The following is a 12,359-nucleotide window of genomic DNA, read 5'->3' as shown; positions in this document are numbered from 1 at the left end:
CCCGGGTGTCTGTGCAGCCGAGCTCTCGATTGCTTGATTTCACCTTTTATTGAATTCCTGGTTTGACCACGAGTCTAAATGTTTTGGGTTTCTGAAGTGACAGAGGTTCCTAAGTGACGTAGGTTCTCATGAGTAACCGAGAGCTCGGCAGTTCAGCTGGTGCCTGAAAGGCCAGCGGACGCCGGGCACTGGGGACCCCAAAACTGGGCTGTGCTGAGTCCCGTTATTGTCCCGTGGGACATGAGATGCCTCTCAGCTCCGTGATGCTGTCCTGTTACTACGAAACTTTAAAAACGGGTGATGGGCAAACGAGAGAGGTGATGCTTTCAGTAAAGGGATCAGGGCTTCTGTGAAAATGCGAAAATCGGTAGGAACAAAAGTTTTTAATTTCCGTCCTCTTGTTATAACGTGCTTATTCCCCTCCCTCCCCCTGTCGTTTTTATATAGCTGAGCACGGCTCTCCTTGTATATATTCTGTCTTCATTAGTTACCCTGAACCTTTTAGGTGAAAAACGAAGAAGGTTTCAAAGATGAAACTGATATTGTGCTTTTTAGTTGATAACGAAGGGAAACATCCAATTTCAGCTTTGTAATTGTTTTATTTGTATGTTACAAATAAAAAGAAACTTGATGAACTTCTAAAATATTTTTCCACTCCTAATCCTTTGGTGAGAGTTTAATTAAAATTGTTCTGAGCCACACACCGCCGAAGACCGACGCCCTGAACTCGCACGCGCTGATCAGATAGGGGTGATGACTGGGGTTTGGGGTTCACAGGTACCCCCTTCCAGAGGGGATGACATTGTAAACGGCTCCTGTCATTGCTTTTTGTTAGAAGACCAAAAGTAAAAGTCAACTGACTTGACCTGCCTGTACAAGAGTGGGTTTGGTTTGGTGTGGATGTGTGTGTAGAGGTACTGACTCACAGCTCCGACTCCAAGACTTGAGATGAGTCCCACTGTTTTATCCAGCCCGACAAGGCCCTCAGCGTTGAGGATTTCTGGGAAGTGAGACTGAACCGCTCATTGTGCACCAACATTATAAAGAAGAAAGAAAACACCAATTAAGAATTCATTTACTTCTCCATTGTTACATGTGTGCATGCTTTTTTTTAATGAGTCGATTAAAATGTATACATTTTTATGATTTTTTTTTTCTAATTTTCTAAAGTTTCTAATTCTAAAACACAAAAGAATAATTTTACGTTCGTAACACTAACGAGTATTATGGAGCTGTCAGCTATCGCATGAATCCGGAACCAATGAATGGAGCCCAGTGCTTCGCCGGAGCAGCGGGAAGGATGACGATGGGGGACAGCCGTACCGGAAGTTGTTGGTATTTATCGCTACGAAAAATGAATGGATTCGGTTGATGATGTTGCGTTGCATTCTCAAGCTTTAAGGAGCTCAAGACTGATTGTCATGAGAGACGAAAAACGCTTCAGGTTTCGGTAGACGGTAAGGATGCGGGAGAGAATCGGTAGAAAATGTCAAAACCAGCAACAGACGCGTTTTAAAAGCAGATTACTGACGTTAGTGACGACTGGCGCCCGTTGGTCGTAAATATCTGGAGCCCGGCTAATGCAGAATAAGAAATCGGTTTGAAACGACCTCAGATAACGGAGTTTGTTTTATCACCTCTCCTGCCTTGCACCGACGTTTAGTTATTTTTAGTTAAGAGTGAAACAGATTTTTTCCTCCAGACGTGTGCAGGCGCCGTGGTAGCGGTGTGCTTTTTATTCATTTTATCGGCCGCCAGTGCGTTTGAACTGGGAAAGATCCAGTTCGGCAGACAGAGGAGGCGTTTGAGTGCGGTTTTCGTGGACCCGGGTCCGAAACTGCACGGCGCCCTTAGAGACTTGCGTGTTTTGGGTGATCTGCAGCCTTGGGAAACTGTTGATTGTTTAATTGACTTGTGGAAGGGGAGACAGGGAAACCCAGGAGGCCAGGCTCTCGGGGCGAGAGTTGTATTCCTCCAGACGGGGCTCTGAGGGCGAGAAGCGGGGCTGTGCTGTTCGCTGAGAACCGGCACGGAGAGAGTCGCTGTCGTCTGAGGTGCAGCTCTGTCTTCCTGTCGTTGCAGGGGGGGGCCGAGGCGACCACGGTGATGAAGATGAAGCTGAGGCTGAAAAACGTGTTTGCCATGTACTTCCTGGTGTCTCTCCTGGGCCTGATGTACACCCTCATCCAGCTGGGTAAGAGGTGCCTTAAACTGAGAGGGCCTGGTTTGGACAGACCTGCAGAGCCGTGGGGGTCAGTGTGACGGCACTGGAAAATCAGGAGCGCATCAGTGTGCTACACAGCGGGAGTCTGGCCGGCGACACTGTCCCACCTGGAGCGGATCAGACTGCTGCGCACTGGGAGTCTGACTGACTGCACTGTCACACCTGGAGCGGGTCAGACTGCTGCACACTGGGAGTCTGACAGCACTGTCACACCTGGAGCGGATCAGACTGCTGTGCACTGGGAGTCTGACTGACAGCACTGTCACACCTGGAGCGGGTCAGACTGCTGTGCACTGGGAGTCTGACTGACAGCACTGTCACACCTGGAGCGGATCAGACTGCTGCGCACTGGGAGTCCGACTGACAGCACTGTCACACCTGGAGCGGATCAGACTGCTGCGCACTGGGAGTCTGACTGACAGCACTGTCACACCTGGAGCGGATCAGACTGCTGCACACTGGGAGTCTGACAGCACTGTCACACCTGGAGTGGATCAGACTGCTGCGCACTGGGAGTCTGACTGACAGCACTGTCACACCTGGAACGGATCAGACTGCTGCACACTGGGAGTCTGACAGCACTGTCACACCTGGAGTGGATCAGACTGCTGCGCACTGGGAGTCTGACTGACAGCACTGTCACACCTGGAGCGGATCAGACTGCTGCGCACTGGGAGTCTGACTGACTGCACTGTCACACCTGGAGCGGATCAGACTGCAGAGCCACAGGAGTCGGAGTGACAGCACTGTCCCGCCTGGAGTGGCTCGGATCGTCCCGCAGTGGGAGATGGGTTAAGAACACTAAAAGCGTCACTAGGAGTGGATTGGGTTGCTCTGCAGTGGTAGTTCTGTTGGAGAGAAAACCCAGAGCAGGCTGCTGTGCCTTTCAGCCTGTCCCTCTCTGTCTCTGGGTCGCGCAGGTCAGCACTGCGACTGCACTGAGCACGCCCAGACGAGGGACCGGACCATCTCCAGGCTGCAGGGGGAGCTAAAGAACATGCAGGCCAGACTGAAGACGGAGGAGCCACCCAAACCCTCCTTGCCAACCATCTACGTCATCACTCCCACCTACGCCAGGTAGCGTGACCTCGCCCCCACACGCAGGCCTGTCAGCTCTCCCGCCCGGGACACAGGCAGCCCCGTGAGCTCATGAGACAGACGGTCCCCTCTCTGTCCCCTCTCTGCCCTAGCCCAGTTCAGTTCAGCTCAATTCAAGGTGCTTTATTGGCATGAGCGAAGAGTATAATCAGTGTTGCCAAAGCAAAACAAATACTGTCAACATAAAACACCAACTCTACAGACATTTACAATAAAGACACAATCGTAAAGTATTTACATATAGACATATTGAGCATTACTGGGAGACAGACTCACTCTTAACTAACCTTGACTAAGACTAACTCTCTCTCCCCTCTCCCCTCTCCCCTCTCCATTCTCCCCTCTCTCCTCTCTCCTCTCTCCTCTCCCTCTCTCCTCTCTCCTCTCCCTCTCCCCTCTCCCTCTCCCTCTCTCTCTCCTCTCTCCCCTCTCCCCTCTCCCCTCTCCCCTCTCTCTCTCCCCTCTCTCCTCTCTCCTCTCTCCTCTCCCCTCTCCCCTCTCCCCCCTCTCTCTCCTCTCTCCTCTCCTCTCTCTCCTCTCCATTCTCCCCTCTCCTCTCTCTCTCCCTCTCCCCTCTCTCCTCTCTCTCCCCTCTCCCCTCTCTCTCCCCTCTCCCCTCTCTCCTCTCTCTCCTCTCCCCTCTCTCCTCTCCCCTCTCCCCTCTCTCTCTCCCCTCTCCTCTCTCCCCTCTCCTCTCTCCCCTCTCCTCTCTCCTCTCTCTCCTCTCCCCTCTCCCCTCTCTCTCTCCTCTCCCCTCTCCCCTCTCTCCCCTCTCCCCTCTCTCCCCTCTCCCCTCTCCCCTCTCTCCCCTCTCCCCTCTCCCCTCTCCCCTCTCCCCTCTCCCCTCTCCCCCCTCTCTCCTCTCTCCTCTCTCCTCTCTCCTCTCTCCTCTCCCCTCTCCCCTCTCCCCTCTCCCCTCTCCCCTCTCCCCTCTCCCCTCTCCCCTCTCTCCTCTCTCCTCTCTCCTCTCTCCTCTCTCCTTTCTCCTCTCCCCTCTCTCTCCCCTCTCCCCTCTCCCCTCTCCCCTCTCCCCTCTCCCCTCTCCCCTCTCCCCTCTCCCCTCTCTCCTCTCTCTCCTCTCTCTTCTCCCCTCTCCCCTCTCCCCTCTCCCCCCCCTCTCTCTCCTCTCTCCTCTCTCCTCTCCCCTCTCTCCTTCCTCTCCCCTCTCCCCTCTCCCACTCTCCCACTCTCCCACTCTCCCCTCTCCCCTCCCCTCTCCCCTCTCCCCTCTCCCCTCTCCCCTCTCCCCTCTCTCCTCTCCCCTCTCTCCTCTCTCCTCTCTCCTCTCTCCTCTCTCCTCTCTCCTCTCTCCTCTCTCCCCTCTCCTCTCTCCCCTCTCCCCTCTCCCCTCTCCCCTCTCCCCTCTCCCCTCTCCCCTCTCCCCTCTCCCCTCTCCCCTCTCTCTCCTCTCCCCTCTCCCCTCTCCAGGCCCGTCCAGAAGGCCGAGCTGACCCGGCTGGCCCAGACCCTGATGCACGTGCCCAGTCTGCACTGGATCGTGGTGGAGGACGCCCCGGCCAGCACCGCCCTGGTGGGGGGGGTGCTGCGGCAGTCGGGGATCCCCCACACGCAGCTGAGCGTGGAGACGCCCCGTGACCTGAAGCTGCGCGAGGGCGACCCCAGCTGGCTGAAGCCGCGCGGCGCGGAGCAGCGGAACCGCGGGCTGCGCTGGCTGCGCGAGAGCCGCTCGCCGCGGGAGCTGGGGGTGGTGTACTTCGCCGACGACGACAACACCTACAGCCTGCAGCTCTTCCAGGAGGTCTGCGCCCGCCTCTTCCTCATCCTCCTCCTCCTCCTCCTGGCCTGCCCTGCCCCCCCCCCTCCTCCTCTTCCTCCTCCTGCTTCTGTCCGCCCCTCATCCTGGCCTGCGCCCACCTCCTCCTCTTCCTCCTCCTGCTTCTGTCCGCCCCTCCCTCCTCCTCTTCCTCCTCCTCCGGGGCCGCACTGACCTCTTCTTCCTCTTCCTCCTCCTGCTTCTGTCCGCCCCTCATCCTGGCCTGCGCCCACCTCCTCCTCTTCCTCCTCCTCTTCTGTCCACCCCTCATCCTGACCTGCCCCCCCCTCCTCCTCTTCCTCCTCCTCTTCTGTCCACCCCTCATCCTGACCTGCCCCCCCCTCCTCCTCTTCCTCCTCCTCTTCTGTCCGCCCCTCATCCTGGCCTGCCCCCCCCCCTCCTCTTCCTCCTCCTCTTCTGTCCACCCCTCATCCTGGCCTGCCCCCCCCTCCTCCTCTTCCTCCTTCTCCTTCTCTCCGCCCCTCATCCCGGCCTGCACCGACCTCCTCGTCCTCCTCCTCCTCCTTCTCTCCACCCCTCACCCCGGCCTCCTCTTCCTCCCTCAGATGCGCCACACGCGCCGTGTGTCTGTGTGGCCGGTGGGGCTGGTGGGGGGCATGCGCTACGAGCGCCCCCAGGTGGAGGGGGGGAAGGTGGTGGGGTTCCACACGGGCTGGCGGCCCAGCCGCCCCTTCCCCATCGACATGGCCGGCTTCGCGGTGGCGCTGCCCCTGGTGTTGGCCAACCCCCACGCCTGGTTCGACAGCAACGCGCAGATGGGCTTCCTGGAGAGCAGCTTCCTGCAGAGCCTGGTGTCCCTGGAGGAGCTGGAGCCCCGCGCCGAGCTCTGCACCAAGGTACCGCTACTCCATCGCTACTCCACAGCTACTGATAGTGTTTAACACAGGAGCCCCGCACCGAGCTCTGCACCAAGGTACTGCTACTCCATCGCTACTCCACAGCTACTGATAGTGTTTAACACAGGAGCCCCGCACCGAGCTCTGCACCAAGGTACTGCTACTCCATCGCTACTCCACAGCTACTGATAGTGTTTAACACAGGAGCCCCGCACCGAGCTCTGCACCAAGGTACCGCTACTCCATCGCTACTCCACAGCTACTGATAGTGTTTAACGCAGGAGCCCCGCGCCGAGCTCTGCACCAAGGTACTGCTGCTCCACAGCTACTCCATCGCTACTACACAGCTACTGATAGTGTTTAACACAGGAGCCCCGCACCGAGCTCTGCACCAAGGTACCGCTACTCCATCGCTACTACACAGCTACTGATAGTGTTTAACACAGGAGCCCCGCGCCGAGCTCTGCACCAAGGTACCGCTACTCCACAGCTACTCCATCGCTACTACACAGCTACTGATAGTGTTTAACACAGGAGCCCCGCGCCGAGCTCTGCACCAAGGTACCGATACTACACCCTGCAGTTTAGCACAGGTGTACTCCTGCTACTCTACTAAACAGCGCAGATACTTCGGTAGAGATGGTTGTGTTGTGTTGTGATGTGTTCACGGTGTGTGACTGATGTGTATTGATTACATATACATCCTGCAGTGTGGTGTGTATTGATCGCTGTGTGTGTCCTGATTTCAGCGTGGTGGTATTGGTTGTAGGTGTGTATTGATAGTGGTATGGTGGAATTGATCCCTGTATGTCCAGGATATTGATTGTGGTGCAGTGGATTTGTTTGCTGTGTGTGTATTGATTACAGTGTGTTGTGTTTTGATCACTGGCGTGTATTGTATTGATACCACAGGAGTGGTATTGGTTCCTGTGCATGTATTGATTACAGTGTGGTGTGTATTGATTGCGGTACAGTGGTATTGGTTCCTGTGCATGTATTGATTACAGTGTGGTGTGTATTGATTGTGGTACAGTGGTATTGGTTGCTGTGCCTGTATTGATTACAGTGTGGTGTGTATTGATTGCGGTACAGTGGTATAGGTTCCTGTGCATGTATTGATTACAGTGTGGTGTGTATTGATTGCGGTACAGTGGTATTGGTTGCTGTGTGTGTATTGATTACAGTGTGGTGTGTATTGATTGCGGTACAGTGGTATTGGTTGCTGTGCGTGTATTGATTACAGTGTGGTGTGTATTGATTGCGGTACAGTGGTATAGGTTCCTGTGCGTGTATTGATTACATTGTGGTGTGTATTGATTGCGGTACAGTGGTATTGGTTGCTGTGCGTATATTGATTACAGTGTGGTGTGATCATTGACCCCTGTGCAGGTTTTGGTGTGGCACACGCGCACTGAGAAGCCCAAGATGAAGCGAGAGGAAGCTCTGCAGAAACAGGGTCTGGGCTCTGACCCCAACATCGAGGTCTGAGAGGCACCCCAAAACCAGTATGCGCCCAAACCCCAACTGCTGAAGAGTCAACAGGATCAAACTGTGAGAGACTCGCCCACTCCCCAGGAGCCCACCTTCCTCAGGTCCCCGATACCGAGGTCGCTCTGTTTCACTCTGGCACCAAGACACCCCTCTTTTTACGGCAAACCCCACCTGCAAAATAACTGCCCTCGACCCCCAAAAATAGAGCTCCCCCAGAACACACAGCTCCCCCTGTTCCCGAAATGAGAACACGAATACCCCTCGTCCCCTCCAGCCCCTCTCCCCACCCCATACCCCAGCCATTACTGAGGAGGGGGGCAGGGGGCGCTGACTGATGAAGAAGAGGGAGATGAAGAGGGGAGCTGTCCTGCCCTGGCCAGTGCAGTGCATGGCCCTGGGCCCTCCTGTAAATACACAGTGTCCTTGTACATACTGTAAAACAATTATGGAGACTCAATTGTCTCTCTTGCCATCCAACAGTCAGTCTGCCTGTGTCCCAGTCTGTGTCACTCCCAGTCTGTCTGCCTGTGTCCCAGTCTGTGTCTCCCCCAGTCTGTCTGCCTGTGTCCCAGTCTGTGTCTCCCCCAGTCTGTCTGCCTGTGTCCCAGTCTGTGTCACTCCCAGTCTGTCTGCCTGTGTCCCAGTCTGTGTCTCCCCCAGTCTGTCTGCCTGTGTCCCAGTCTGTGTCTCCCCCAGTCTGTCTGCCTGTGTCCCAGTCTGGGTCTCTCCCAGTCTGTCTGCCTGTGTCCCAGTCTGTGTCTCTCCCAGTCTGTCTGCCTGTGTCCCAGTCTGTGTCTCTCCCAGTCTGTCTGCCTGTGTCCCAGTCTGGATCTCTCCCAGTCTGTCTGCCTGTGTCCCAGTCTGTGTCTCCCCCAGTCTGTCTGTGTTGTTGGCTGTAGTTGTCTCTGTCTCTGCTGGTGCGTGCCTCGCTTGGAAAGGCGAAAATGTTTTTAAAAATGGAAAAAGGAGGTCGACACAATAAAGAGAGTGTAAATAAAAAAATATTTTTATTTTCACCTTTTGTAACGTGTAAATGAAAAAGAAAATCTCAGGATTCAGCATCGAGGGCTCGTGTGCTCGGGGGAGCGAGTGGGGGGGGCAGGTCTTTTTGGTTAAAGGGTTAAATTCTCTTAAGGTGACCTGGCTGTCAGCCCAGGCCTCCAGGCCCCGGGTGAGACGAGTTTGGACGGGCTTAGTGATCAGTTTCTGGGGGTCCACACCTGCCCTCCCCTCCGTGTGTGAGGTCTCGGTGACGGGGTGTGTGTGCTGCACCCTCATTCACACCCCTGTCTGTTCCTCCTTAACTGCTCACCAGTTGATGAACTGCGACCGCTGGGGACGCGCCGACGGCCCGTGACCTGGGATGTGCATCGCAGCAGAGGTCGCGTGACCCCCCCCAGCGTGCCTTGCAGCACAGGGACGCGACCTTTGCGATGCATTGCAGGTCACGTGACCTTGAAGACGCATTGCAGGAAATGTCCCTTGGCGGACAGTCACACAGGCTGGCGAGGAGACAGAGAGGCGAGCAGGAGCCCTTGCTCTCGCTGTCGGTGGAAGACACCAGCACCAGTCCTAATGCTGTTTAGCTACGCTTCGGTCAAAGCGCCGTCTTCACATCTCCCCTCACTTCAGACACACACGAGTGCGTACTAAGTACAAAAAAAAGTCTGTATGTGATTGCACGTTAAATAATAAAATAACGAAGAGAGATTTAAAAAAAAAGTTTCTGCTGGCTCTGCCCAGCGTCTGTTTGAAGAGACTTCTGCACCAGCGGTGCCGACTTAAAAAAAAAAGGTACAAAATGCTACAAAAATACAATATTTTAAAATTGAAAACAGATATAAAAATTCGACCTGCATTTTGAAAAAAAACGAGACAAGCTGCTGGTGGTTTACCTGGAGGGGGCTGGGGCTAGTCCGTCGTTCAGGCCTGGATAGGAGACGCCTGGAAAGGCCGGGGCGGGGGGGGGTCCGGAGAGAGACCGCATCACTGGCCAGCGAGTGGGCAGTACGTGACGCGGCCGCGTTAAAAAAAAATCCCGTCTCGCTGCTACTTCAAGATGCGTGACCTGGCTTCTGCCGAATACAGGTCTGAGGAAATGATCGCGTTTACACCGTGGACCACGTCTCTGGAAACAGACCCAGAATGCACTGGGGGTCAAGGCAGCCCGGCGTGAAAGACACCCCCCCCAGGGGAGGAAGGGTGGGGAAGTGCAGCTCTACAGGATGTTGTTGCCCCCATACTTGGGTTTGCCCATGCCCATCTTCCCTTCCGGGTCACAGAAGAAGGAGGGGGGCAGGACGGCGCAGGACAAGGGGTCGGAGGTCAGGTCCAACTGCTCCAGGAACTCGCGGCAGTCCCAGGTGCTGCTGTAGAGGGCCAGGCTGGCCCCGGGTCGGGACAGAGGCGGCCCGACGCCCGAGCTCGTGGTGCCAGCGGTGGGATTGGGAGACTCGATGGCCAGCGCAACTCGTTCCCGGTCCCGATCCCGCCAGTCCTCCTGCTGTCTGTGGATCTTCATGTGAGCATTCCGGCTTTTTATCTTGTAGAACATCCTGACAGAGAAAGAGAGAGCAAGGGAGGCAGAGATTAATAACAGTGAGGACACTCCAGTACATGAACACTGCACTGAGAGAGAGAGGGGTTCATACAGACACACTGACTGGACACTCCAGTCCATTAACACTGCACTGAGAGAGAGAGGGATTCATACAGACACACTGACTGGACACTCCAGTACACTAACACTGCACTGAGAGAGAGAGGGGTTCATACAGACACACTGACTGGACACTCCAGTACATTAACACTGCACTGAGAGAGAGAGGGGTTCATACAGACACACTGACTGGACACTCCAGTACATTAACACTGCACTGAGAGAGAGAGAGAGAGGGGTTAATACAGACACACTGACTGGACACTCCAGTACATGAACACTGCACTGAGAGAGAGAGGGGGGACACTCCAGTACACAGAGGCTGTTTGAGGTTGGTTGACAAAGGCACAGGCTGTCCGGCTCTGAGTATAATGTCCAGCTCCAAAGCTATGCTGTGATTGGCTGTACTTACTTTCCACACTGCTTACAGGGGAAGCTCCCAGCCACTGAGGGGCTAGGCACCGCCCTCTCCCCCACAAGTTGGCTCTCTATTGGCTGAGAGCTGGGAAACACCTGCAAGCAGAGACCAATCATGTTAACTGAGCTCAGAACGCGACGGCTGTAGAAGGTCTTGATTGGGTCTGTAGGGTACAGCGATCGCGAGTCACTTTTGTTCCCTATGTGTGAGAAGTAAAACAAGGAGTTAAAAACATGCCCGACTGTTACGATGCTGAGCAGTAATAACGTGTCTGTGTTCGTGCAGGGGCGTTATCGGGGTACACCCGCCGGACCTGAGCACTCACGGGGCTCTCCAGCATGATGGGGGCGGCAGTCCACTCCCCGTCTCTGTCCCTCTCCTTCCTCTGGTGCTGGAGCGTCTTCTTGGACAGGTAGTAGAACTCCACGCACTGCGACACGCGCTTCGTCTTCACCTGCGAACACAACCGCGCCGGGGGGTCAGCCAGCAGGGGGCGCAGGAGAGCAGGGCAGAGCAAGGAGACTGCTGTGCCACTCCAGTCCTGAAGGGGGCGCATTCCACTAAGACTTGCAGTTCTCTCGTTATAGCACCAGCTTCCAAAGAACCTGAGAGGACAGATGGGGACTTGGGGGGTGGGGGGTCATAGGTCACCAAGCAGCCGTAGGCTTGCTCCAGTCAGTGAGCCAGGTGTGAGCTATGTCTCATGGTCCTAAGCTGGGCACCCATTCCCATTCATTTTTGGGTTGGTGGGTGCCTTCTGTGTGGAGTCTGCATGTTCACCTCCTGACACTTTATAAAGGCAGCCTGGCCAGGTTAAGGAAAGTCTCTGCATTGTACCCTGGTGTCTGTGTGTGATGTTAGCACCCGGTAGGTACTGTGTGTACATCCTGTTTACAGTCAATAAGGGCAATTAGAAAGTGACATCACCAGTCTGAGAGTCATTCTGAGAAGCAGCGGCTGCTCATATTCACTGAAAAACCTGCAGCTGCATTCCCCTCCTCCTCCGCCTGCAGGTGTTTTTGCAGCAGGTCTGTCTGTGGGGAGTTTGCACGTGCTTCCTGCGTTCATGTGAGATTTGGGGGGGGGAGGGGGCTCTGGTTTCCTTCCTCCTCCCATAGACAGCCAGGCTCGATCTGATCAGCTATCCTAACCCCCCCCGAACAGAGGAAAAGAGCCCTCACCGCGCGCTGGATCAGGGAGAAGTCCTTGCTGTGCGCGGCGAACGCCTTGTTGAAGAGCCGCCGCTCGCTGAGCCCCCAGACGTCGCTGCCTGGAGAGAGAGGGGGGGGGGGAGACACCAGCCGCGATCAGTACCGCGCGCTTGAACTCCGGGGCGCGGGGCTCCTCGCTGTGACGCCTGCCTTTCGCTCTCTGTCTGCTTCTCTGTTGCAAATCCAAACCGTTTCTCACTTTGAGTGGGCTGTTCTCTTTGCAAGGCGCTATATAAAGGCAGATTTGGGGGGGGGGTTATTGACGGGGTGTTGAGCAGAACTGAGGTCCCCAACGCCTGCCCGTAATGGATGCCCTTGGACGTTTTCCGGTATGCTTACCGCGGTAATGGGGACTTACCGCAGTAATGGTAACTGCTGGGAGCCTGGGGCGTGGACAGCAGCAGCATCTCGAGAGTGGCCTGGAGCACACACAACACAGAGGCAAGAGAGTATTATAATCAGGGCTTCAACCTGAAGACACAGCGACCCCACGGAGGAGGCGAGGGAGGATAAGGGCAATCCCATGATTCCACTTTCTTTCCCACAGTGCAGCTCCACAGGAGTGCGCTGAGGGCACAGGTGTGGCGTAGCGTGATGCCCAGGACTGCGGGGTCAGGGTAGGGTCAG

General features: G+C 55.6%; 2 protein-coding genes across 7 annotated transcripts in view; one reads left to right on the top strand and one right to left on the bottom strand.

Annotated features, from left to right (window-relative positions):
• Nucleotides 1-1,320: 1,320 nt before the first annotated feature.
• On the top strand, nucleotides 1,321-8,460 carry b3gat3 (beta-1,3-glucuronyltransferase 3 (glucuronosyltransferase I)). Its single transcript, XM_069180497.1, has 6 exons — nucleotides 1,321-1,457; nucleotides 2,083-2,194; nucleotides 3,145-3,301; nucleotides 4,751-5,081; nucleotides 5,663-5,953; nucleotides 7,343-8,460. The coding sequence occupies exons 2-6, from the start codon at nucleotides 2,107-2,109 to the stop codon at nucleotides 7,439-7,441; spliced, it is 966 nt and encodes a 321-aa protein (XP_069036598.1). The 5' UTR covers nucleotides 1,321-1,457; nucleotides 2,083-2,106; the 3' UTR covers nucleotides 7,442-8,460.
• The window catches only part of LOC107075852 (transcriptional-regulating factor 1), a 36,931-nt gene continuing 32,999 nt past the window's right edge, over nucleotides 8,428-12,359 (bottom strand). For 4 of the 6 annotated variants that reach the window (XM_069180451.1, XM_069180449.1, XM_069180452.1 and 1 more), the window contains exons 9-13: nucleotides 12,091-12,151; nucleotides 11,703-11,791; nucleotides 10,835-10,975; nucleotides 10,516-10,616; nucleotides 8,428-9,999 (exon numbers count right to left, since the gene is read on the bottom strand). In XM_069180451.1, coding sequence (XP_069036552.1) covers nucleotides 9,663-9,999; nucleotides 10,516-10,616; nucleotides 10,835-10,975; nucleotides 11,703-11,791; nucleotides 12,091-12,151 — 729 coding nt within the window. In that variant the 3' untranslated portion in view covers nucleotides 8,428-9,662. The remainder of the gene's footprint in view (nucleotides 10,000-10,515; nucleotides 10,617-10,834; nucleotides 10,976-11,702; nucleotides 11,792-12,090; nucleotides 12,152-12,359) is intronic. The other 2 variants (XR_011182449.1, XM_069180453.1) reach the window with 2 other exon arrangements.

Source organism: Lepisosteus oculatus, chromosome 18, assembly GCF_040954835.1.
Source record: "Lepisosteus oculatus isolate fLepOcu1 chromosome 18, fLepOcu1.hap2, whole genome shotgun sequence".
Lineage (NCBI taxonomy): Eukaryota > Metazoa > Chordata > Actinopteri > Semionotiformes > Lepisosteidae > Lepisosteus > Lepisosteus oculatus.
Note: the sequence above shows the minus strand (reverse complement) of the source record. Positions and strands in the feature narration are given on the sequence as shown.